The sequence below is a fragment of the Centropristis striata genome, chromosome 6, assembly GCF_030273125.1.
Source record: "Centropristis striata isolate RG_2023a ecotype Rhode Island chromosome 6, C.striata_1.0, whole genome shotgun sequence".
In the NCBI taxonomy this organism is placed as follows: Eukaryota; Metazoa; Chordata; class Actinopteri; order Perciformes; family Serranidae; genus Centropristis; species Centropristis striata.
In genome coordinates, this window is record NC_081522.1 from 26773258 (window position 1) to 26801230 (window position 27973).

At 40.5% G+C, this 27973-nt stretch overlaps 1 protein-coding gene across 1 annotated transcript in view; it reads right to left on the bottom strand.

Annotated features, from left to right (window-relative positions):
- The window catches only part of jph3b (junctophilin 3b), a 91896-nt gene that overhangs the window by 42919 nt on the left and 21004 nt on the right, over positions 1–27973 (bottom strand). The window contains exons 2-3 of the mRNA XM_059334854.1: positions 19510–19996; positions 14907–15272 (exon numbers count right to left, since the gene is read on the bottom strand). Of these exons, the coding sequence (XP_059190837.1) occupies positions 14907–15272; positions 19510–19996 (853 nt within the window). The remainder of the gene's footprint in view (positions 1–14906; positions 15273–19509; positions 19997–27973) is intronic.

Sequence of the window (27973 nt, forward strand, 5' to 3'; positions counted from 1 at the left end):
TTGTCTGGACTGTCTTTAACCCATAAGAACCCATAGTAACACTGGTGTAACAAACACTTTAAATCTTCTAGAATCTCCCATATTCAGCTTTATGTTTCACATTAACTCATTAAATCCCTAAGCCACGTATACTCAACACCCTGGTGTGGTGGTCATGTGACAAGAAGTGACTTCTCCAAAATGTGGCTGTGACTGGAAACAGAAATGTGCGAAAGTAGCTAATTTCAAAAAGCTTATTTTTTGTTACTAGGCTAAGTTTAAACCCATTTAACAATTCTAATCTGTTAATGTCCTGTATTGCATTTAACTTGTTCTGACAATATTTTCCTGAACAAATTAAAGTCACAATTTTGATATATGTTGTGGAGATGCAAACAAAAATGCTAATGGTTATTTGTTTTTATTATTGATTTATTTTTATTTTGTTACTTAAAAACAAATCTGAAATAGTTTAGTGTTAAACAGCACTGTTAATGTTACAATTTTGATATATGTTGCAGAGATGCAAAGAAAAAGGCAAATTTGTGTTTCTGTAAGCAGAAAATGTCTATTTTTACATTTTTAAATAAGAAATATCATAAACATAAATACCATAAATGCCCAATGCCCATATGTCACATCACAGATCTTTGACATTTAGGGGGAAACAAACATCAAAAATGTGTTCTATGTGGTCCACTTGGTCTGTGGTATATCCGACATAATTTTCCTTTATGGATTGATTACTGGGTCTGGGTTCTTATGGGTTAAAAAACTGCTCAAACCAATTATTCAACTTTCAAAATATTTGACGATTAATTTAATAATCGATTGTTCGATTAATCGAATATTTGTTGCAGCTCTACAGGTGACCTACACTTGCAAACACAACATATTCTGTACATACATGCAAGTTATTGATCATGATGTCACTGTGTTACATTATTGATCTGTTTTCAAGGTCAACTGCTAATCAGATATAAACATAACCCCTTTTCAAACAACTGGTTCATTCACAAACTGTCTGAGGCTGCTGTCACTCTGCATACTTTTATCCCAGTTGTTGCTCAGAATGTTTCCTTTACAGGACTGGACATCTGTTGTACCATATAACCAAATAACTGCAAAATATGTGCTGGCACTGTAAGGCTAGGTGTCTTCTTAGTTAACACTTAAGTTGCAGTATCTGCTTCTTTTCCATTGTTGATTATTCTCATTTAAGTCATGTTGGCTGCATACAGAGATTTGATATTTTAGCAAATATCTACATAGTTCAGGTTTAAATTGTATGCTGAGCTTGCACATTTTCAGATCTAATTTCTAAGCCAGAATGGACTATATACTTTACAATTAAATTACTTTTTTTGCCATTACATATTAATCACAAACAAACCTTTAGTTCTGCAAGTAATGTGGACATTCCAAGTAATTTCTTGTTTTAAAGTCAAGTCTATGACAACAAATTTGTTGAATTAGTCTCTGTATGGCACACTTGCCAATTAGCAGCATCTTAGACAAATACTTTATTTCGATTTACGCATAGTTAGATTATAAAATTGACGGGGTGGTCCGTAGCGTAGTGGTTTACACAGGCGCCCCATGTATAGAGGCTACAGTCCTCGCTGCGGTGGAGCCGGGTTCGAATCCGGCCTGAGCTCTCTTTACCGCATGTCCTCCCCTCTGTCACCCCCTTTCTATCTGTCTCTCACTTTCAATAAAGCATGTAAAAATGCCACAAAAAAAAAATCTTAAAAAAAAAAAAAAGATTATAAAATTGACACTGCTGACTATCTGACAGCTAAATATGAAGCTATAAGGCAGTGTTTCCCAACCGCTGTTCCGCGGCACACAAGTGTGCCGTGAGAAATCATCAGGTGTGCCGTGGAAGATTCAAACTTTAACTCAGCAGTCTCTCCCAGCTGCAGTCAGAGCAGAGATGTTAACCCCTCAGCGTCCAGTCTGCAAATGAATCTTGCATGTGCAAAGTCGCCACTGGCTGGCTTACAGTCTGTTTTGAATCATTTTTGCCACTTCCTAGGCCAGATAAAGGAGGAGGGTTGGAATTGTGACAGATGACACATGCAGTTCTAAACATATTTAGGGTGTTTTTTACTGTCTTTTTGACATTTTTGTTTGGTGGTATGCCGTGTGATTTTCCTAATGTAAAATATGTGCCGTGGCACAAAAGAGGTTGGGAAACACTGCTATAAGGTGTGTTTCCAACCTACATTTTTGTGCATTACAACTGGCGCATAAAAAAGCCGCTGTAATTTCAAAAAAGTCTAGAAATATTGCCGATTAAGGTTTTACGCTCAGCCTAGGTGGAGAAGTTAGTGTATTGCTAAAAGCAAAATCTGCAATGAAAACAGATTTAGCAAAAAACGTAAAAGTAAAAAAGTAAAGTAAAAAATGTGCAGTGTTCCTCACAGAATTAGATTTGATTTGTGCTGTTAGCTGACTGACCTTAGCTGCTCTCGCAACTTGAATTCAACCAACAACATGGGTTGTCTTGTAGCTTGTTAAATCAAGCTGCTGCTGACCAACTGAAACAAAATTTGGTCCCGATGAACAAAATTCCTATTTAGAATTGTTGGTGGTCCATATGGATTTGCTATACTGCTCTACAAAGTCTAACTGCAGTAACTAGGCAAAAGGTAAAACTGAGAAAAACTGCTTTAATGTTTTTTGACATGTTTTAACTGGCCAGCCAAATTGGTTATAGGTAGATAAGTGATATGGCACTTATTTCTACATGTATTGATGATGTAATTTTTATGCTCAAAAGTCATGATGATTTATTTGACCTTTGACCCTAAAAACATAGTTACTGCACTCTGTAGTAATAGTAATGATGAACAGAGTGCAGTAACTATAATGTTGTTGTCTTCTTTCAGATTTTATATTTTGTTTTCAGTGAATAAACATTTTCAAATTGATTTTGTTATCAGTGTATTTAAACGTGTTTAACGACTCTATTCAAAGATTTGTGTATTTTAGACTTAATATTATAAAGTGATGTTATATTTTAGTCTTAATATAATTTTATCACTTTTTTAACTTCATCACAATCTAGATAATAATTTCCCTTTCAAACAAACTTATCATTTCTATTATTTTTATGTTTAAATTAGTATATAAATCCAATGTAGACTGTGGTAAGTGCAATTATTGCTTGGTTTTGAGTTGGATTTTGTGGTTTTTATATCATTATTTCTCTGAAATAAAGTAAATTGAAATCTAAAACTTTGTCACAAGATAAAACAGACATCAAGGAGTTCATTTTTAGTTATAACTCAATTCTGGCCAAAAATGTAGTAACAGTAGTTAGGCTTTGTAGGGCAGTATAGATGGCCCCTGAAATGCTGTGGGCAGGGCTATTAAACAAATATCTCTGTAAAACTTTGTGCTTTTGCAACCACAATCTGTGGACAGATTTGACGTTGGAGTGAGTTTAGGTGTCATTTGACTAATAGGCACTAGATTATGCTGAGGCAGCAATATCTAACTATAAAGACAGGAATCTCCATCTGTCTGTGTATGTATGACTGTCTTTCGCATCTGAAGAACTGCTTATCCAATCGACTTCCCACTGGGTGGGTGTATTGCTGAGGACCCAAGGGAGTGCAGTAAAATGCTGTTGCTATGGTATCAGGGAAATTCTGTTTAAAAACCAGTACAGCCATTGGATAGATAGACACTTCACTTGTGACCTTCGGTATTACCTCTCAGAACTGGCTCAGGGAAACCATCATTTAGTGGATATAAATGAAAGTGTGAAGCTTGTAGCCAAATTGCTTGCTCAGTTTGTATCTCTATTGAACTCATTATCCAAATGATCACCTTGACACTTTTTAAATTTTCTTATCCTAACCTTGCTGCACAACCCCAATCTACAATGATGTTTAAAAAAAAAAAGCTTTGATACAGAACTACAGTATTCATGGCCTTATAAACTGGTTTCTTGAAACAACAAATCTGGGACCAAAATGGGTCACAGGCCTACTTCTGATGGGTCCCCACATGACAAGAGTATCGATGTGTATCCATGGCAACATATCCCAGGACAGCTAATTAATTTCTGAGCTGAAAAACAAAAATTGTTGCTTTATATTCCTGTCCAAAAGTTTCTATCTGCTGTAAAGAAGGTCAGGGCACGCCCATTAACACCGTGGCCCTACTGTGCTCATTGTTTTAGATCAGTAAGCAGGGCTCTAATGAGAGCAGGATCTCATTTCCATTCAGCAGAGCAGCTTGATCAGAGTCTTAATAGCTCCGGACGGTCTCACTTGGCTTGCTGTTTTACTTGTACCATAACCTCCTTAACCCCTACTTTCACCTCAACCTTAATACTGTTCTAATTCTGCCATTGATCTCAATTATAATGGGGAATTGGGCCATCCACAAGTGTTTACATCTCCCCCAGTGATTCAGACACATGGAGCCATAAGTAGGGGGCGGGCACTGGTACCACACACAGACACAGAGAGGAGTTAGAAACAGAGAATTAGATGGGAGGTGAGGAATTACAAATGATGGTTGCTGATTTGCCTGATAACAGTTTTTATAACCTAAGCAATCGCATTCAAGTGCACTTTACCATGTACACCCACCGGCCACATTATTATGTACGCCTGTTCAACTGCTGATGTCTAATCAGCCAATCACATGGCAGCAACTCAATGCATTTAGGCATGTAGACTGGGAGAAGACAAGCTGCTGAAGTTCAAAGTATTTCACAAACTGCTGATCTACTGGGATTTTCACACACAGACATCTCTAGGGTTTACAGAGAATGGTCCAAAAAAGAGAAAACATCCAGTGAGCAAAAATGCCTTGTTGATGCCAGAGGTCAGAGGAGAATGGCCAGACTGTATGGGCTGAAATATGTGCCACCAGAAACTGAATTTGAATGATTTTATATTTTATATTTGAATTTGAATTGCTTAACTTGAATAATTGCATTAAAAAACTGAATTTGAATCACATAATTTGAATTTGTATGGTTCAATTTCAATCATTGCATTGAAAAACTGAATCTGAATTGTAATTTGAAATTTAATTTATTAGTTTGGAACTGAAGATTCAGCTCTCACAATTCAAATTCAGTTCGCAAAATTCAATTTCAATATTCAGCGAAGAACATCCGGGTAGTTGAGGCAGAGCAATCGAGCACAGATACACAGAGCGCCTCTTCAGCCAATCAGCACCTCCGTTTTCTTTTGTTACATTTGTTGCCACCCAGTTGCCACTTGCCACGAAACGGAGGAAGACGTTAGACTGATTTGACCACGGATTTGCCCGAAGAGGAGCTATGGCAACCGTGTGGCAACAAATGTAACAAAAGAGGCCGAAGAGGCGCTCTGTGTATCTGCACTCGATTGCTCTGCCTCAACTACCCGGATGCGAACTTTTGCAAACTGAATTTGAATTGTGAAAACTGAATGTTCAGTTCCAAACTAATAAATTCAATTTCAAATTATAATTCAGATTCAGCTTTTCAATGCAATAATTCAAATTGAGCATGTTCAAATTTAAATATATAAATAATTCAAATTCAGTTTCTGGTGGCACATATTTCAGCCCATAAGCCTGGTTCCACAGGAACTCAAATAACCACTCATTACAACCAAGGTATGCAGAAAACCTTTTCTGAACACACAACACACCGACCAGAGCTCTGAGGTCTAAATGAGTCATACCTGGATGTGCCACAATGCAGCTAAAATCTAAAGGCCATCGATCTTTTGCTGTGGCTGCCCCTAAGCTGTGGAACAGTTTACCGCTGCAAATCCGCTCGTCAGAGACTTTGGACATTTTTAAATCTTCTCTTAAAACTCACTTTTTCTCCCAGGCTTTCGAACCTGTGTGAGAAGTGTGTTTTTGTGTGCTGTATTGTACATATTCGATTTTCTTTGATTTTATTGTTATTCATTTATGTATCTTTTGGATTTTTTTTGTTGTTAATCATTTATGTAAAGCACTTTGGTCAACCTTGGTTGTGTATAAGGTGCTCTGCAAATGAAGGTTATTATAGTTAACGAAAACTGAAGAAATAACGAAAACTAGAATTGAAAATACATTAACATTAACTGAAATAAAAATAAAAACGAGAGTTTTTTCAAAATCGATAACTAACTGAAACTGTATTTTGTGGTTACAAAACTAACTAAAATTATAGTGAAAATGTCCTTAGTTTGCATCTTTGTTAACTTTTTTCATACGTAAACCTTTTTGGTTGACATGAAATCTATTTCATCTATCTGGTTTTATGACTTCATAAACTTATTGGGGCTGAGATGGATCAGACAAAGGAAATAAAGGCAACATTTATTGTGATCTTATTGAATCTGGCACCCAACAAATACCCCATTACAAAAAAAACTAAAACTAACACTAAAACTAATAAAAACTAAACTAAAACCAAGTATTTTCCAAAAAATAAAAACAAATTAAAACTAGCAAACTCACTCTAAAAACTAATTAAAACTAGGACTGCAAGCAGTACTGAACGGGCCCTCGCAGAGTGGAGCCGTCGGAGGAGGGCACGTCGGGGTAGGGCACGTCGGGGGAGTCCCTATGCGTCCCAAATGGCGTGTCTCCTACCACTGTGCTCGGGGTATGTGTAAAACATAATACTTGCTGTAGCCAGCTGGGGGCGCTATGACTGTGTGTCAATATTGACATGTGGGTGTGTCCAGGGCTGGCCCCTCATCATGTGTGAGAAATTTGGGACAGATTGGACAATGTATGGTCAAGTTATACAGTCTTGTGTTTCATGGCGAGACGCCATATTTTGCCGCCATGCCACGCCCACATAGTGTGACCGTCGGTAAAGATTTATACAACTTTTGATCCCAAAGGCTTTGTGATGGTGCTGACCAAGTTTGAAGAGAATTGGATAAAATCTGTAGGAGGAGTTCGTTAAAGTATGTGACCTGGAAATGGCCAAGAACGATGACAAGTGCGATATTCAAATGAAGATGGCGGACTTCCTGTAGGGTTTTAGGTATGGGTCCAAGAGGCTTTTTGGTGCGTCTCCACATGAAACACGTGTGTACCAAATTTCGTGTTTCTACGTGAAACCTACTGCTGGGGCTAGGCGTAAAAGATGTTACTTGCTGTTGCCAGCAGGGGGCGCTATGACTGTGTGTCAATATTGACACGTGGGTGTTTTCCGGGCTGGACCCTAATCACGTGTGTGAAATTTGGGACAGATTGGACAATGTATGGTCAAGTTATACAGTCTCGTGTGTTATGGCGAGACGCCATATTTTGCCGCCATGCCACGCCCACATAGTGTGACCGTCGGTAAAGCTTTATACAACTTTTGATCCCAAAGGCCTTGTGAGGCTACTGTCCAAGTTTGAAGAGAATTGGCTGAAATCTGTAGGAGGAGTTCGTTAATGTATGCGACCTGGAAATGGCCAAAAACGATGACAAGTACGATATTCAAACCAAGATGGCGGACTTCCTGTTGGGTGTGAGGTATGGGTCCAAGAGGCTTTTTGGTGCGTCTCCACATGATTCATGTGTGTACCAAATTTCGTGTCTCTACGTGAAACCGAGTGCAAGGGCTAAGTATAAAACAAGTTACTTGCTGTTGCCAGCAGGGGGCGCTATGACTGTGTGTCAATATTGACACATGGGTGTGTCCCGGGCTAGACCCTAATCACGTGTGTGAAATTTGGGACAGATTGGACAATGTATGGTCAAGTTAGCCAGTGTCGTGTTTTATGGCGAGACGCCATATTTTGCCGCCATGCCACGCCCACATAGTGTGGCCGTCGGTGAAGATTTATACAACTTTTGATCCCAAAGGCCTTGTGATGGTACTGACCAAGTTTGAAGTCAATGGGATTAAATCTGTTGGAGGAGTTATGTAAAGTATGCAATGTGGTCATGTGATGAAAGGGGGCGTGGATAAAGCATAAGGGGCGGGGCTTTATGAAATATTGTTATGTAGAAGTGTTAAGGGCGGGACTCTGATGAAGCATGAGAAGTTTGGACCAGATGGGACAAAGAATGGAAAAGTTATAACAATCTCGTGTTTTATGGCGAGACGCCATATTTTGCCGCCATGCCACGCCCACATAGTGTGACCGACGGTAAAGATTTATACAACTTTTGATCCCAAAGGCTTTGTGATGGTACTGACCAAGTTTGAAGAGAATTGGATGAAATCTGTAGGAGGAGTTCGTTAAAGTATGCGACGTGGAAATGGCCCAAAACAGCAGGAAACGCCATTTTCGATCCAAGATGGCCGACTCCCTGTACGTTTTCGGGTATGGGTTCTTGAGACTTTTTGGTGCGTCTTCCCATGATACATGTATGTCCCAAATTTCGTGTCTCTACGACATTCCTGTGCGAGGGGCTGAATTTTCTTGACTTTCAAGGGGGCGCTGTTGAGTCATTTTGCCACGCCCATTCCCGGGACCACTAGAATACGTAAATTTCAGCAAAGATTTATGTACATTCCAAAAATGGCGAGTTTTTGAATATGATAAAGCCCCCAAAAAGGTGATTACTTTTTGGGATAAATAAGAATAATAATAGACGGACCAATTACAATAGGGTCCTCGCACCGTTAGTGCTCGGTCCCTAACTAGGCCTGCAAGCAGGACTGAACGGGACCGAGCAGAGTGGAGCCGTCGGGGGAAGGGCACGTCAGGGTAGGGCAAGTCGGACGTGACGCTGTGGTCTCAGTCCCTATGCGTACCAAATGGTGTGTCTCCTACCACTTTGCTAGGGGTAGGTGTAAAACATGTTGCTTCCTGTAGCCAGCAGGGGGCGCTATGACTGTGTGTCAATATTGACACGTGGGTGTGTTCCAGGCTGGACCCTAATCACGTGTGTGAAATTTGGGACAGGTTGGACAATGTATGGTCAAGTTATAACAATCTCGTGTTTTATGGCGAGACGCCATATTTTGCCGCCATGCCACGCCCACATAGTGTGACCCTCGGTAAAGATTTATACAACTTTTGATCCCAAAGGCCTTGTGATGGTAGTGACCAAGTTTGAAGTCAACTGGATAAAATCTGTAGGAGGAGTTCATCAAAGTATGCAACGTGGTCATTTTGTAAAAGGGGGCGTGGATAAACCATAAGGGGTGGGGCTTCGTGAAAAATCGTTTTTTAGAAGTGTTAAGGGCTGGACTCTGTTGAAGCAGGACAAGTGTGGAGCAGATGGGACAAAGAATGGGAAAGTTATAACGATCTCGTGTTTTATGGCGAGACGCCATATTTTGCCGCCATGCCACGCCCACATAGTGTGACCGTCGTTACAGATTTATACAACTTTTGATCCCAAAGGCCTTGTGATGGTACTGACCAAGTTTGAAGAGAATTGGATGAAATCTGTAGGAGGAGTTCGTTAAAGTATGCCACCTGGAAATGGCCAAAAACGATGAAAAGTGCGATATTCAAACCAAGATGGCGGACTTCCTGTTGGGTTTGAGGTATGGGTCCAAGAGGCTTTTTGGTGCGTCTCCACATGACTCGTGTGTACCAAATTTCGTGTCTCTACGTGAAACCTAGTGGAAGGGCTAAGTATAAAACTAGTTACTTGCTGTTGCCAGCAGGGGGCGCTATGACTGTGTGTCAATATTGACACGTGGGTGTGTTCCGGGCTGGACCCTAATCACGTGTGTGAAATTTGGGACAGATTAGACAATGTATGGTCAAGTTATACAGTCTCGTGTGTTATGGCGAGACGCCATATTTTGCCGCCATGCCACGCCCACATAGTGTGACAGGCGGTAAAGATTTATACAACTTTTGATCCCAAAGGCCTTTTGATGGTACTGACCAAGTTTGAAGTCCATGGGGTGAAATCTGTCGGAGGAGTTATGTAAAGTATGCAATGTGGTCATTTTATGAAAGGGGGCGTGGATAAAGCATAAGGGGCGGGGCTTTATAAATATTGTTATTGGGAAGTGTTAAGGGCTGGACTCTGATGAAGCATGAGAAGTTTGGACCAGATGGGACAAAGAATTGAGAAGTTATAACAATCTCGTGTTTTGTGGCGAGACGCCATATTTTGCCGCCATGCCACGCCCACATAGTGTGACCGTCGGTAAAGATTTATACAACTTTTGATCCCAAAGGCCTTGTGATGCTACTGACCAAGTTTGAAGTAAATCGGGTGAAATCTGTAGGAGGAGTTCGTTAAAGTATGCAACCTGGAAATGGCCAAAAACGATGACAAGTGCGATATTCAAACCAAGATGGCGGACTTCCTGTTGGGTTTGAGGTATGGGTCCAAGAGACTTTTTGGTGCCGCTTCCCATGTTACATGTATGTACCAAATTTCGTGTCTCTACGACATTCCTGTGCGAGGGGCTGAATTTTCTTGACTTTCAAGGGGGCGCTGTTGAGTCATTTTGCCACGCCCATTCCTGGGACCATTAGAATACGTAAATTTCAGCGAAGATTTATGTTCATTCCAAAAATGGTGAGTTTTTGAATATGATAAAGCCCCCAAAAAGGCGATTTACTTTTGGGAAAAAGAAGAATAATAGACGGACCAATTTCAATAGGGTCCTTGCACTGTTAGTGCTCGGTCCCTAATAATAAAAAACGGACCAATTTCAATAGGGTCCTCGCACCGTTAGTGCTCGGTCCCTAACTAGGACTGCGCGCAGTACTGAACGGGCCCTCGCAAAGTGGAGCCGTCGGGGGAGGGCACGTCGGACGTGGCACTGTTGGTTAAGTCCCTATGCGTACCAAATTGCGTGTCTCCTACCACTGTGCTTGTGGTAGGTGTAAAACATGTTACTTCCTGTAGCCAGCAGGGGGCGCTATGACTGTGTGTCACTATTGACCTGTGGGTGTGTCCCGGGCTGGACCCTTATCACGTGTGTTAAATTTGGGACAGATTGGACAATGTATGGTCAAGTTATTCAGTCTGGTGTTAGATGGCGAGATGTCATATTTTGCCGCCATGCCACGACCACATAGTGTGACGGTCGGTAAAGATTTATACAACTTTTGATCCCAAAGGCCTTGTGATGGTACTGACCAAGTTTGAAGTCAATTGGATAAAATCTGTAGGAGGAGTTCGTTAAAGTATGCGACCTGGAAATGGCCAAAAACGATGACAAGTGCGATAGTCAATCCAAGATGGCGGACTTCCTGTTGGGTTTGAGGTATGGGTCCAAGAGGCTTTTTGGTGCGTCTCCACATGAAGCACGTGTGTACCAAATTTCGTATCTCTACGTGAAACCTACTGCTGGGGCTAGGCGTTAAAGTTGTTACTTCCTGTTGCCATCGGGGGGCGCTATGGCTGTGTGTCAATATTTAGATGTGGGTGTGTTCAGGGCTGGACCCTCATCACCTGTGAGAAAATTGGGACAGATGGGACAATGTACGGGCAAGTTATACTGTCTGGTGTGTTATGGAGAGACGCCATATTTTGCCGCCATGCCACGCCCACATAGTGTGACAGGCAGTAAAGATTTATACAACTTTTGATCCCAAAGCCCTTGTGATGGTACTGACCACGTTTGGAGTAAATCGGATGAAATCTGTCGGAGGAGTTCGTTAAAGTATGCAACGTGGTCATTTTATGAAAGGGGGCGTGGATTAAGCATAAGGGGCGGGGCTTTATGAAATATTGTTATCTAGAAGTGTTAAGGGCTGGACTCTGATGAAGCACTAGAAGTTTGGACCAGATGGGACAAAGAATGGAGAAGTTATAACAATCTCGTGTTTTATGGCGAGACGCCATATTTTGCCGCCATGCCACGCCCACATAGTGTGACCGTCGGTAAAGCTTTATACAACTTTTGATCCCAAAGTCGTTGTGATGGTACTGACCAAGTTTGAAGTCAATTGGATAAAATCTGTAGGAGGAGTTTGTTAAAGGATGCAGCGTGGAAATGGGAAAAAATGATGAATTGTGCGATATTCAAAAGAAGATGGCGGACTTCCTGTTGGGTTTGAGGTATGGGTCCAAGAGGCTTTTTGGTGCGTCTCCACATGATTAATGTGTGTACCAAATTTCGTGTCTCTACGTGAAAGCTACTACTGGGGCTAGGCGTTAAAGTTGTTACCTTCTGTTGCCAGCTGGGGGCGCTATGACTGTGTGTCAATATTGACATGTTGGTGTGTTCAGAGGTGGACCCTTATCACGTGTAAGAATTTTGGGCCAGATGAGACAATGTATGGTGAAGTTATACAGTATCGTGTTTCATGGCGAGACGCCATATTTTGCCGCCATGCCACGCCCACATAGTGTGACCGTCTGTAAAGCTTTCAATAACTTTTGATCCCAAAGGCCTTGTAATGGTACTGACCAAGTTTGAAGTCAATGGTACGAAATCTGTTGGAGGAGTTATGTAAAATACGCAACGTGGTCATTTTGTAAAAGGGGGCGTGGATAAAGCATAAGGGGCGGGGCTTTATGAAATATTGTTATGTAGAAGTGTTAAGGGCTGGACTGTGATGAAGCATGAGAAATTTGTAGCAGATGGGACAAAGAATGGGAAAGTTATAACGATCTCGTGTTTTATGGCGAGACGCCATATTTTGCCGCCATGCCACGCCCACATAGTGTGACCGTCGATAAAGCTTTCAATAACTTTTGATCCCAAAGGCCTTGTGATGGTACTGACCAAGTTTGAAGTCAATTGGATAAAATCTGTAGGAGGAGTTCATTAAAGTATGCGACCTGGAAATGGCGAAAAACGATGACAAGAGCAATATTCAATCCAAGATGGCCGACTTCCTGTACGTTTTCGGGTATGGGTTCTTGAGGCTTTTTGGTGCGTCTTCCCATGATACACATATGTACCAACTTTCGTGTGTCTACGTGAAAAAAACCTATATTGTGAGGATGTTTTGAATATTTTGAGGGGGCGCTAGTGAGTCATTTTGCAAGGTCCATTCCCGCGAATACCAGAATACGTAAATTTCAAATCTGATTTATGTATATTCCAAATATGGGGAGTTTTTGAATATGATAAAGGCCTCAAATAAGCGATTTACTCCCCCTAAAAATAATAATAATAATAAACGGACCAATTTCAATAGGGTCCTCGCACCGTTAGTGCTCGGTCCCTAATAAAAAAAAGAATAATCATTCGAAATACAATAGGGACCTCGCAGGTCGTTGCCTGCTCGGGCCCTAATAACGAGCCGAGTGGAGCCGTCGGGGGAGGCCATGTCAGCGGAGGCCACGTCGGGCGCGGTGCTGTAGGCTCAGTCCCTATGCGTACCAAAATGGTGTGTCTCCTACCACTGTGCTCGGGGTAGGGGTAAAACATGTTACTTGCTGTTGCCAGCAGGGGGCGCTATGAGTGTGTGTCAATATTGACATGTGGGTGTGTTCAGGACTGGACCCTCATCACGTGTGCGGAATTTGGGACAGATTGGACAATGTATAGTCAAGTTATCCAGTCTGGTGTTAAATGGCGAGACGCCATATTTGTCACCATGGCACGCCCACATAGTGTGACCGTCGGGAAAGATTTGAATAACTTTTTATCCCAAAGGCCGTGTGATGGTACTGACCAAGTTTGAAGTCAATGGGGTAAAATCTGTAGGAGGAGTTCGTTAAAGTATGCGACCTGGAAATGGCCCAAAATGCTGAATATTGCGATCTTCAAAACACGATGGCGGACTTCCTGTTGGGTTTGACGTATGGGTCCAAGAGGCTTTTTGGTGTGTCTCCACATGATTCATATGTGTACCAAATGTCGTGTCTCTACGTGAAACCTACTGCTCGGGCTAGGTGTAAAACATGTTAGGTTCTGTAGCCAGCGGGGGGCGCTATGACTGTTTGTCAATATTGACACGTGGGTGTGTTCAGGGATGGCCCCGCATCACGTGTGTGAAATTTGGGACAGATTGGACAATGTATGGTCACGTTATCCAGTCTGGAGTTAGATGGCGAGACACCATATTTTGCGGCCATGTCACGGCCACATATTGTGAAGGTCAGTAAAGGTGTTGATAAGTTGTGTTCCCCAAGGCCTTGTGATGGTACTGACCAAGTTTGAAGTGAATGGGATTAAATCTGTTGGAGTAGTTATGTAAAGTATGCAACGTGGTCATTGTGTGAAAGGGGGCGTGGATAAAGCATAAGGGGCGGGGCTTGATGAAAGATGGTTATTTAGAAGTGTTAAGGGCTGGACTCTGATGAAGCATGAGAAGTTTGGAGCAGATGGGACAAAGTATGTAAAAGTTATAAAGATCTGTTGTTTTTTGGCGAGACGGCATATTTTGCCGCCAGGCTACGGCCACATAGTGTGACTGGCGGTAAAGATTTGAATAACTTTTGATCCCAAAGGCCTTGTGATGCTACTGAGCAAGTTTGAAGTCAATCAGAAGAAATCTGTAGGACGAGTTCGTTAAAGTATGCGGGGTGGAAATGGCCAAAAACAGCCGTAAACGCAGTGTTCGACTCAAGATAGCCGACTTCCTGTACGTTTTCGGGTATGGGTTCTTGAGAGTTTTTGGTGCGGGTGCCCTTAATACACATATGTACCAACTTTCGTGTGTGTACGTGAAAAAAACCTATATTGTGAGGCTGTTTTGAAATTTTCAAGGGGGCGCTACTGAGTCATTTCGCAAGGTCCATTAGTGCGACTACCAGAATACGTAAATTTCACGCGAGATTGATGTATCTCCCAAAAATGGTGAGTTTTTGAATATGAGAAAGGCCCCAAAAAGACAATTCATTTCGGAAAAAAATAATAATAATAATAATAATAATTCCTTCAATTACAATAGGGTCCTCGCACCATCGGTGCTCGGTCCCTAACTAAATGAATTTGAAAACAAAAAATCACAACAAAATTAAAACTAAAACTAATGAAAAATCAAAAACTATTATAACCTTGCTACAATCCAAAGGAATGGAGGTAAATGACAAACACAAGAAAGACAGACATACAGGCTCATCCACAACCATCACCGAGCTTGTACCTGGACAGAGCGATCTCAGCTTTCTGACGGGCGATGTCGGCTGCTTTCTGTGCTCCCTCCACGGCTCGGTCCACCTTTTCTCTGATCTTGCTTGCCCGGAGGGGGATCAGGTTCTTCCTTTTTCCGCTCACGAGGATGTTCTGTTTGTACTTCCCTTCCTCTTTTGTGCCATCGGGAAACGTGGTGCAGCCGTAGCCATGACGTTTGTTGCTAAGCCACTCCCCCTCGTACTGCAGGCCGTCGGACCGCCGACTCACGCCGAATCCTGTCCGCTTGTCGTTCTTCCACTCCCCGCAGTAGGTCTCTGTTGCTGTGGCGTCCACATCGTCGTCTGCAACGGCCAACTCTGTGTCTGCATCTCCGAGACTGGAAGGGTCAAAGGTCACATTGGTTTGGCTGCTCGAGAAGCAATAATCCTACATATAACTTCGACAAACTGGCAATAAAAGAGGATGATTAGCAGGTAAGATGAGGGCTCCACCATACTGTGACAGAAAGCTGGTCTGTTTATACAGGTGCATCTCAATAAATTCATAAAAAAGTAGAAAATCATAGAAAAGTTTATTTATGTCAATAATTCAATACAAAGGGTGGAAATAACACATTATATAGATCCATTAAGCAAAGAATGAAACATTTCATGTCTTCATTTCTTTAATTTCTTCTTAAATTTAATGAAGACATAAAATCCAATGTCTAAAAAAAAAATGATATTACAAAAGACCAATTTTAAAAAGTATGCTTAATATGGAAATGTTGGGCTCTGAAAAGTATGTCCATCTATATGACTCAATACTTGGTTTGAGCTGTTTGACTTGAACTACTGGAAATGGACTTTTCATCATATTCTAATGTATTGAGATGCACCTGTAAATACAGTTGAAATCAAAGAGTGTGTAGTTGAGTTTCTAATAAAACTGGAAGCAGGGGGAAACAGGGGAAACTAGTCTTACTAGTGATATTAGAGTTTAGCATCACTGGCTACTGCTAGGGTTGCCAGGTCGGCAACCTGCGGCTCCAGAGCCACATGTGGCTCTTCAGGCCGTCTGCAGCGGCTCCATGTGACTGTGACCAAAACATTTATATGAAATAAAATCTTTATAAAAATATTTGTTGACATTTTAGTTTTTTTTTTAAATTGGTGTGGACGCAAATCAATTTGTATTATTCGATTGTAAAAATGAGCAGCGTATTTTCGGCATTAAAACATTCTTTTTTCATTCTTTTTGATCAACTTAAACATACATCACAGCTTACCGAAGTCTACGGCACGGCACCTTAACCCTGAATTTTGCCAACTTAAAGTCTGGTTTTAAGTTTCCCTAGCTTGGCTGGCTTTTGATTCCAAATCTCCTGAGATATTTGTCAAGTGTCCAGCCTCTCATTTGCACTTTGGTTCTCACTGCTTTCTGACAAAACCATATTGACAAATGACCTATGAGTAAAGCTGGTAGGCTAGTTTAGACTTAGTAGGCTGTTTTATCGTCATTGTAAGGCTCCATTACAAAAATTTTTCCCTCCTTTTGGCAAACAGTGGCTCTTTTGCTCATAAAGGTTGCCGACCCCCGGACAAGATGGTACCCAACCTGGCAACCTCAATGTGACAAGAAGACTCCAGGCAGTCTGACTTTTATGTGCCAAGCAATTCTTACAGCATGGACCCCCACCTAACACCAGACAAATGTGTTTGTATATTTCAGTGTTAATGCTGAGCTAGGCTAACAAGCCTTAAGTGTACTTTATTATCACTGGTGTTATTCAAGTTCACACTAAACAAGAGAGAACTCAAAGTTCAGTTCACACAGATTAAAACAAAGAAAATTAAGTTCCTATTCCCATTTTGAATTTTGAACTAAAAAAAATCTTTACAGCCCCCCAAAAAGTAACTAGTTCACATTAATTTCTAACTTCTTTTAATAGTTCAACTTAATGTGTTGGTTCAAATTTGTTGTTGATGTGACTGACATTCAAACTACAATTTGCATAGACAAGTAGGATTTTTACCTGTTAGAATCTCATTGATATGTCATTAAACCTCTTTTATATATGGCATTACTAGTGTTTAAGTTAAGTGAGTGACCATGTGAACTGGTGATTTCAGCTGGATGCATCCCTGGTTGCTTGTAGTAACTTTCATCAATACTTGGCGTAGATATTACACACAAATAAATATGTATTCAAGCTGTATTAAAGTAGAACTGTAGGCTTTTGCAAGGACACTTAGATGTTCTGTTCAGGTTTTCAACAGATATCATTACTATGACCAGCCACAACACACTCAGCTGAGTCACCAGTTAACATGGTCACTCTTTAAATCCTCACACCATCGTATTAACAGAGGGAGTATGAGAGGGAAACTCTGTTCAACAGCAGAACAAACTACAACATCACATCGGTGTGCTGGCCATCAATCACAGCAAGTGAACACTGCTCACGTTCATTAGTTGCAAAATGATGCATTTTTTTAAATGAGCATGCTCAATGAACACACTTTAGCATGTTAATGCACAACAGTGCTTATCAAACAGACATGAGGATGGTATCAATTGTCACTTAGAGGGAAAGAAAATAAAGGTATTTAACAAAATGTTAAACTACTCCTAAAAATTTTAGTAAGTGCAAAAGATCCTAAACCAAACATTTAAATCAGAGATCAAATCCTGTCTATTTATCTGATCAGTCATCAGTCATCAGTCAGCCATTCTCACAGTCCCTCTGAACTCACACTGCAAATTATTTGTTTCTTACCAAGATAAAAAAAAACTTTAGATTTAGAAGTGTTAGATATTTATCTTGTTATAAAAGTTAATTTCTCATTTTGAGCGTTCAACATGCTTATTCCTAGATATAACAATCTTAATTTAAGCAATCTTGTTAAGTGAAATTATCTGTCCATGCAGCAAGATCATTTCCCTGAGATTTAGTGTTTTTATCTTGTTTTCAGACACACCTTTTTTGTAGTGTAGTAGGGATTAATATGTTTCTTGCTCACCCATGATTCACATAGGCTTGTCTTCTTGCCTCCTCTGGCCCTTAGATTTGATCTCCACTAGTCTTAAATATGTTTTAACAGACAAGCCAAAGATTGGTTGCTATAATATGCTTAAATGATAAGAATAACTTTTTTTTTTTTTTTTTTACAACACATCGGTAGGTAATTGATTCATTACGATACATTTCATACATATTAGTTCTAAATGTTGTTTCTTATATTGCATTCAAACAGGAGCCCTCAGAGCAGGGATGGGCAACTAGAAGCCCGGCAGCCGCATACAGCCCTCACCCTCACTTGAAGTGGCCCTCAGTACAACTACATGCATTTGAGCATGAAATCTTAAAAGTGCAGTATAAAAATGCACAAAATTACTTCTTGCATTAATGTTGGTCTGCTGTTCTTGCACTGAAAAAAAAAAAGAAATCACAGTAAGTGTTTATTTATTGTTTGCTTCAAACCTTTTGTATTCCTATTTATACTGTTATACATGCATTTGAGCATGAAATATGTTAAGTTACTGCACTGTAAACATATTTAAAATTGCAGTTTCATCATATCTGGTTAAGTGCACAGTCCTATATGCGGTAGTGTCGATGAAAAATTGTGGCCCCCTCCAGCATTTAAGTTGCCCATCCCTGCCTCAGAGGTTTCTGGGACATGTTACAAGGAAGAAAAACACTAGAAGTTTCTCTCCTTGTCAGCCGTGCCAATAATTAATCAGACCTGATAAGCTGCTGTCAGCCACTTTGCCTTTAACAGGGTTAAGAGCTGCTGACTCTTGTCTTCTAGTAATTGGTGCCTTTAAAAATAAGCCACCTCAATCTAGCGTACTTGGAATTTAACACCAAGTGTCTCCAATGGCACACAATTGACACATTTGTGTCAGAGACGCTGCTGTTTACACGATGCAGCCTTTCATTTTTCATGTGTAATCCAGAGACCACTCTGTGACTGACTCTGAGCTGCTGTGTCCAATATGACTGAGCAGAAAAGCTTAAAAGAAAAAACAGAGAGACAAGGATAATGGGCTTTCCACTGGATAACGCAATGCAAACTTTTTATCAGGCCAGCTGAGCAGTGAACTGACCATTTGACCTGTAGGGCTCTTTGTACCGCGTGCCAATTCATTTTAAAGACACTTAAGTAGGACAGGTGCTTGTTGTTGCCCTGAGGTCCTTCAGACAAAGGACAGTTTCCTTTTTCAGCATGTCATCCTTCTTTGTCCTCTTACTCACGCCTTTCATTTATTTTATTACATTAAGGCACAGTTGATTTGACAGAGTTCTCTCCAAGCTCTCAATTATTGAACTGGTGCTTGTTTTTTTAGGACTTTGAAGAAAGAGTTGTTGGACTGCAGTACACTGCAAAAAAGGCTTAAAACAAGATAAATTATCTAACACTTCTAAATCTAAAGTTTTTTTTATCTTGGTAGGAAACAAATAATTGTCAGGTCACTCTGCTCGGGCCAGTTCATCGCTGCTTGCAGCTTCTATTTATCTTGTTTTAAGAGTTTATTTCTTATTATAAGAGTTCAACATGCTTATTACGTACCAAGGTTAGCAGAAGTTTGCCAACCTCCCCCCCCACATCATTTACTCCTCTTATTACCTGATAGTAGAGTTGATATCAGATGCAGCAGAGGACACAGTGCTCATCCCAGCCTCGCTCCTGAACGAGCTCTGTTTAGACCTCTGGGAGGCTAGAGAACTCCTGGACTCGGACTTCCTCAGCTTGAGCCCAGACAGGATGGACCTCCGGAACAGCCCGCCTTTCCTCTTCCCCTTCAGCAGCTCAGCCTCGCTGTGTGCTGTCAGCACAAAACCTCCACGAGACACAGCGGGGCTGCTGCCGCTGCTGCCCGTGCTGCACATGGAGACGCTGGTGGTCAAGGTGCCAGGAACCGGAGGAGGACCAGGAACCACGGCCCCGGTCCGGTCCAGCAAAGCTGTGCCATTGCTGTGCTCCGAACCGGAACGGAGAGAGTTTATGGAGGTACGGAGCGGGGAGCGGATGACGGCCGCCATGCCGTATGGGACACTCTGGCGGACTCCATAGCCATGCCGCATCCCGCCAACCCATTGGCCTTGAAATGTTCCTGAAGGAAGAGGAGAAATGTTATAAATACCACCGACATCTTCAAGAGGAGCCAACAAAGACTGTCTGCAATACGTAAACTCAAAGGACTGGATGTTTCTCCTCATCTTCTCCTTCTGCTGTACCAAAGCATCATCCAGCCCATCCTCACATACTGCTCCTCCTGCTTCTTCAACATAAGCTAACTGTCACCAACCGGGCCAAACTCACACGCATCACCAGTATTGTGTCCAAAATAATCGGACTCCCAACCCCCAGTCTCACAGAACTGAATGAGGGGCCATCTCACGCATTGCAACCACAATAGAACAGGACATTACACATCCAGAATCAGAATCAAAATCACATTATTAGTCCCTTGAAGGGAGATTAGTTTTGCAGCAGGACACACAAGACAAGGTACACAACGATACAAGAAAAGGTACACAACGATAATAGAATAAGACCCAATAAAAGTCTAATAAAACACAGTCAAAGAAACGCCATACGCATATATAAAATCACTGACACATGTTCATTACAGAGCTGATACCCCTAAATGGAGAGTTAATACCTGGTATAGGCGAAAAGTGCAATGTGCAGATGTGCAAAAAGCAGACTTGTGAAGATGAGCAATTTGAGGGCTAATTTCTATTAGTTAAATAAATGGCAGTTGGTATAAATGAGACCTGGAGTCTTTTAGTCCTCCACCTAGGGGCCCTAAGACGACGGCCTCCACTCAACCAGGACTTCTCACTGGCCTTGTGCGTTGCCAGGAAGTGCACCGCCATCATGTGGAAGTCTGACTCCCAACTTTCTATAGGAAGATGGGTTTCAGAAATGAATAGCTGTGTTCTACTTGAAAAAATTACATCTACACTCAAGAGTGACAATAATACTTTTGCAGAGATGTGGCAGCCCTGTATGGACACATTGCGGCTGTGGCTCAGTTGGTAGAGTGGGTTGCCCACCGATCGGAGGGTTGGTGGTTCGATCCCTGACCATGGCAGCCTACATGTCAAAGTATCCTTGAGCAAGATACTGAACCCCAAATAGCTCCCGATGCTGCGTTCATCGGTGTGAGAATGAATTCCCAATGGTGGCAGGTGGCACCGTTTAGGGTAGCCTCTGCCACCAGTATGAATGTGTGTGTGAAAGGGTGAATGAGTCAGTCTGTAGTGTAAAGCGCTTTGAGTGGTCACAAAGTGACTAGAAAAGCGCTATATAAGTGCAGGTCCGTTTACCATTTAGCATTGCCAGATTCTATGGTGGACGGGTTGTAATTTTTCAAGCTCTTACTGTTGTCTTCCTTGCCTCTTGACCGTGTTTTTTTAAAATTAATTAATTAATTTTACATTATTATTAATATTGGTAAATGATAAATGGACCTGCACTTTTCTAGTCGCTTTGCGACCACTCAAAGCGCTTTACCCTACAGACTGCGCTCATTCACCTGTTCACACACACATTCATACTGGTGGCAGAGGCTACCCTAAACGGTGCCACCTGCCACCATTGGGAATTCATTCACACACCGATGAACACAGGGAGCAATTTGGGGTTCAGTATCTTGCTCAAGGATACTTCGACATGTAGTCTGGGACGGTCAGGGATCAAACCACCAACCCTTCGTTTGGGGGGCAACCCGCTCTACCAACTGAGCCACAGCCGCCCCATATTATTTTCATTATTTATGAATTTCATTTATCTATTTAGTTTTTCTCCTCCTCTCTCTTCCCAGTTTGTGGGTGGGTTGGGGAAAGGGTTTGGAGTCGTGTGTTTGTGTTTTCATGTATATCTTGTTGAATTGAAAACTGAAAAATTAAATATTCTAAAAAAAAAAATACAGGACCTCACCCCATTGCCTTCTGGTCGGAGGTACAGAACATTAAGGTGTGAAAGGGCTCGCCTTGGAAAAAGCCTGATCCATGCAGCCATTGCTGCTCTAAACAAAAGAGCGATGAATGTTTATTTGCCATGTCATGTGCTGTGTGATGTTAATGTTGAGTGTCTGTGTTATCTGTTGAATGTACAGTGATGTGAAAATAAATTTCCCCTTGGGGACAATAAATCTAATCTAATTTATAAAAACTAAAATTCTTGATAAAATATCTCTCTGTAGTAGGCTAGTTATTATAATTTTTTACAGGATATGGAAAGCTGGCGCTACACATGGAGGTTGAGCTTGAGGAGAGACATAATTGGTGTTTTTTAAACAAACCATGCCAATAGGAGTTCTTCCACACATCCAGCTGAATTTGATAAGAATCTTTCGACAACTCCACTAGTGCCATTAGTGGTCACTAACTCAAAAGTTAAGTACCACCATGCATTGCACAGACAGGCAAAAGGCTTATCTTGACAGTTACTGAATACAAAGCTTGATTACACCATGCAAAATAGGTAGCACACTGATAAAAACACTAAATCTGAGGGAAATGATCTTGCTGCATGGACAGATAATTTCACTTGACAAGATTTCCTAAATTAAGATTATTAAATCTAGAAATAAGCATGTTGGACACTTAAAATAAGAAATTAATACTTAAAACAAGATAGATTAAAGCAGCAAGCAGCGATGAGCTGGCCAGAGTAGAGTGCACTGCAAATGATTTGTTTCTTACCAAGATAAAAAAAACAACAACTTTAGATTTCGAAGTGTTAGATCATTTATCTTGTTTTAAGAGTTAATTTCTTATTTTAAGCATTCAACATGCTTATTTCTAGATAAATCAAGAGAGTGGCTCAAAGCTCTGAAGTTAACTCTGTTAACAGGTTATGGGCCCAGCACGCTTCCGCTGCGCAACAGCTAATATTGGCCCCTGAGCAATATGGCCATGGATTGGTGAAAGGTATAGAATGACCTCTGTAAACTGATTATGCATATGATTCATAATTTGTAGGCACTTTGGACCATTGCTCTACACTGTAAAAAAAAACCTGTTGTTTTTACGTAAAAAAACCAGCAGCTGTGGTTGCCAGAACTTTACCGTAGTATCGTAATATTTAAAAAATTGCACTGTATTTATACGGTGCAACTTTTTTAAATATTACGAAGAAAAGACATTGGCACTGTTAATTTTACGTTTATTTATTCGATTTTTTACCATATAAATAAAAGGTTTTTACACCAAAAGAAATGCTGTTCTGCCTTATAATTGACAAGAAAATTGTTAAAATGAAACTGAACTGAAAATTCATAAATTAAAGATTTTACCATTGAATATTACAGTATATTTTTGTTAGAGTTATGGTGTTTAGTTAGCCTGGCTAACACCAGACTAATCACAAATGAGATTAGTCTGCAACCAGCCATTCATTTCTCCGTAGAGGAGGCGTGGTTTACGATCCTCCGGAGCCGTTTATTGGGCTATTACTATCAAAAGCTACTGTAGGTAGCTCTTAGCCAATCGTATCAGTTATACCAGATGGCGTATGTAGAGCGACATAAATTAATGTTTACATAGCTGGGCTAGCCCTCTAGCATCTCTACTTTGAGACTAAAATGCTCAGTCGTGCTTCTGCAACGTTTTTCTGCAGCATGTTCTGACTCTGGCTGCTCAATAGTTTCAGCTCACCGGCAGTGTTGGGGTTTGTGTGTGTCTGTGAGAGAGTGTTGCTTGCTGCTTTGCTTCTCCAGTTCTTGCTTTCTCCAAGATTCTTTATTTTTACGCCTTATTTCCCCCTCATGTCATTCAGCCACACACATCCGCAGATTTTATGGGCAATAGACGAGCTGCTGTGGGTCTCTCGGCGGCTCCGCTGTCCCCCGGCTCGTAGCGAGATCACCGGCGTTACAGTAGTGAGCGGTAGCTTGCTAGTTGGTAGATTAGGCTTTGGCCAAATCCTGTCGGAAGCAAGGCTAAAACATCCTTTTTCGCGGTGAAACAAGAGTGTAAAGGCAATTGTTGTTCTTGTTTTAAAATAAACTGTCGCTCTAAACTATTTCAAACGCCGTCAGCTTGATCGAAAGAGAGCTTCGCATCTGCTGCAGCCATGTTGGATCCGTAAGAAAACTACAAAAGTACAAGCTTCCGTCTGCTGAGTAGTACACGTCATCGTCTTGCCGTCCCTCCCCGCTCTGTGATTGGATCCCTAAAACAGGGCTAAGAAACAGCGTTAGTTTCCAGACTGTGTTGCAGTTCGAAATTAAATCGAGCGCGCAAGGCAGTGTGGGTATACCCAGGCTAGTGTTTAGTACATTTAACAGTGAGAAAAAGTATTTTTACAAAAAATAAATGCAAAAATTACAGTAATGGCTTGTATATATATTACAGTATTTTTTTGTTACAAACATGGTGCCAGTGTATTTTACAGTGGAGTAATGTGTTTTAAAAAAAAAAAACTGTAAAAAAAAATGTTTTGGCAGATATATACATTTACGGTGTTTCATTGTTACTGAAACTGAATTAACCCTTTTATCATTTTATTGTCTTTTACGTCATGGTTTAGCAGTTTAACACCATAAAATCTACAGACATTTTTTACACATATCAGAAGCTTTCTCTTTCATCAAATTTAAATGAGCTTTGGTTGCAGGCAGTTAACTCTACGGAGTTTGGGGCTATTTTGTCCTTTTCTGAATCCTTTTCATCCTGCCTGTATACACCACCTAAACAATGTTTAAATGCCATGTTGGTATATTTTTCTCACCTATATGACCTAATAATAATAGATTTTTTATTCTGACTTACTGGATCAACATTTTGAACCAAAAATAAACAAAGAAAAAAACAACATAAATGTGATTTTGTGTCCTTTTTTTTTTTAATTAATTTTTTTTTTTTTGGTCATTTTGTGTCTTTTTTTAAGTCATTTTGTGTCTTTTTTGGTAATTTTGTGTCTTTTTTAGTCCTTTAACAACATAAAATGTGATTTTGAATCTTCTTTGAAGTCATGCTTTGGTGCTTTTGGTGACTTCAGAGGGTTGAACAGTCCATGTAGAGAGCAGAAGAGGCTTGGATTCTCTCGTTATCATCTCAGCTAGTTTATTAGCTTAGCTAACTTTGTTAAACTGACTACCTGTGACACTATGCGATTATAAATGTCTCTTGACTCAACTCCATTCCTGGTCCCTAGTTACAAATCAGACTGTATATGACCAGTGCAAAGGGAGAGGAAGTTTGAGCCCGGATATCTGCTACACAGGAACCCTAAAAAATAAAAAAAAATACCCCCAGAGGCTGGAACAGACAATAGCTGATGGGTTCTGAGATGGAGTTTGCCGTTTTTTTTCCTTCTTTTTTTATACATGGTGGAAAAATGTATTATTATTGACTAAATATTATAATCAAATATCCTGATATACACAGGGAGGTAAGGTTGTTGAGCTGGCCGGCATATGATCCGCAGTTCCTTCCAGCATCACAGGACCACAGGTATAGACAATGGGCTAAGGGAGGCATTACTGCCTTCTGCCGAATAGTAACTAATGGCAGACTTAATGGTTTTGAGGACTTATGCAAGGTGTATGAGTTGGGCAAAGAGGACTTCTATCTGTACTTTTTTTTAAAGCAGATAAAATCCTCTGATCTGACAGAGCCCTTATGAATTATTCAGGTATTTGTTGATGCTTACAATTTAAAGAACAGGAAAGGTGTCATAAGCAAATTATACAGAGGGTCTTCCTTCATGAATAAAGGCTCAACCAACTTTATCAGGGAGCGCTGGGAAAAGGAAACTAGCTTCAAATATGGGAAACCCAGTCTACATCTACTAATTCTTAATTCCGGAGGGAATTCTGTTGGAAAAATCGTATTTGTTTTTTTATTACCCCTAACCAAAAATCCAAATTCATTAGCTCAGCTCAACGCGCCTGCTGGAGAGAGTGTGGATCTGTTTCAGCAGAACATGAGCACATTTTCTGGTCATGCCTTTCACCTTAATGTATCCTGGACATATTCCTAGGGATATGAAGATCTTCCTGGCCGCCAGCAAAAAGACAATTGCAAAATGCTGGCTCCAAAGGACACTTCCAACCTTCCTCTTTTTATCAGCATAATCAACTCAATACGTGTCATGGAGAAAATGACTTTCACTATTCGTTTGCAAAAAGAGAGGAGAGATAATTATTGGAAAAAATGGGACTGTTATAACCATGTACATCCATAACATATGTGTGTATGCATGTTTTTTTATTTTTCTAACTGGACCTGTTGTTTTCCTTATGGCTCATCCTTATTTTATATGTGTAAATACACCCTTTATATGCTTGCACTGAAGAAGAAAAAGTTTTGTTTTTTTTTAAAAATCCTGATATAAAATATCCCAAAAGTGCATATGCATATATATATATATATATATATATATATATATATATATATATATATATATATATATTATAATTATATTCTTGCATATATATATATATATATATATATATATATATATATATGCTCTCTCTGATGTGAATACAGTCATTTTTTAATGAAATAATTTGACAGAGTAATAAATTGAGGAGTACTGTACATGGTAGTAACTTCTTCTTTTCTGTCCATCCATTCCATTCACACCATGATGTCTTTGCACTACCCGCACTCACTGCTGCATAATAGTCCTTACATCCCCATGTTGCTGAAAAGTAGGCCATCTGAGTATGTGTGTTTCTGTCATTCTTCCCTCTCACACACACACACATGCACACACACACTCGGAACGGAAGTGTGTGTTCCAATAGGAGTGCAAGTGATCCATCCCGCCTGCCCGTATCTCTGATGTAACAGCACTCTGATTCATTCTGGAGCAAACGCACTCACTCTAACCAAACTACATGACCATATAAGGACTGCAACCACGTTCTCCTTCTCTATTGCAAACACACACAAACATTTCCCTTGTGGGCTCAAGTGTCAGAGAAGTGGGAAGTGCTGAATGAAGCCAGTGTTACAAGCCAATTATATTCTTGCTTACGTTCTAAGACAGTGGTTCTCAACCTTTTTTCAGTGATGTTCCCCTTGTGAAATATGTTTTCAGCCACGTACCCCCTAACCAGGGTAAAGCATTTTTGGTTGAAAAAAAAAAAGTTAAAAACAGAGCGCTGTGCCATCAGTGTCTGATTTATTAATCTTCGGAACTGATAAACACACATTTCAAACATTTTAAATGTTAATAATCCATAACTAAATGTATTGCAAATATTCCTCATCACTAAAATTAAGTGGCTCAAACTAATGTAGTAAAAACAGTGACCATATAACCATTTAAAACTATAAAATGAACCATTTAAAACTCCATAAATGTGCAAAACACTGCTCATTTGTAGTGGTCTCTCTTGAACTATTTAGACAGGTTGGGTCGAACCATCCTGGTATGGGGGACACTCTGGGTTTTTAGGATAATGAAATTGAATAGCCTACTGAATAAAAAATTCATTATGATCAGCATATACTTATATTTTCCTAAAATATTTATTAAATAATTATTTTTTGCATGGATGCTACTTTCTAAATACCATATAACCATTTAAAACTATAACTGCTACGCTTCAACCACGACTCCATCTTTGAGTTTTCAAGTGATTGACAGGTGATGCCAGGTGGCATATGACAGGTTGGGTCCAACCATCCTGGTATGGGGGTGACTCTGGGTTTTTAGGATCAGGAAATGGAATAGCCTACTGAATATTAAATTAATTTTTGTGAACTGATACTTATATTTTCCTAAATATTTATTAAATAATTATTTTAAAGGATTTTTGCATGGATGCTACTTTTGAATTGTATATTTTAAAATCTCACAAAACCCCTGGAGTGCCTTCACGTACCCCTAGGGTTACACATACCCCCAGTTGAGAACGACTGGTCTAAGACACACAGGGACAACAAGCACATGCACAGTGCTGTTACAAAACTTGAGAGAGAAGTGGTGTTTTTGAACCTCCCCTTGTTATTAGGACAATATGTTGTCTCTTATCTCTCAAACACACACACACACACACACACACACACACACACACACACACACACAAAACAGTCTGTGTAACAGCCAGCTGGCCAGCACA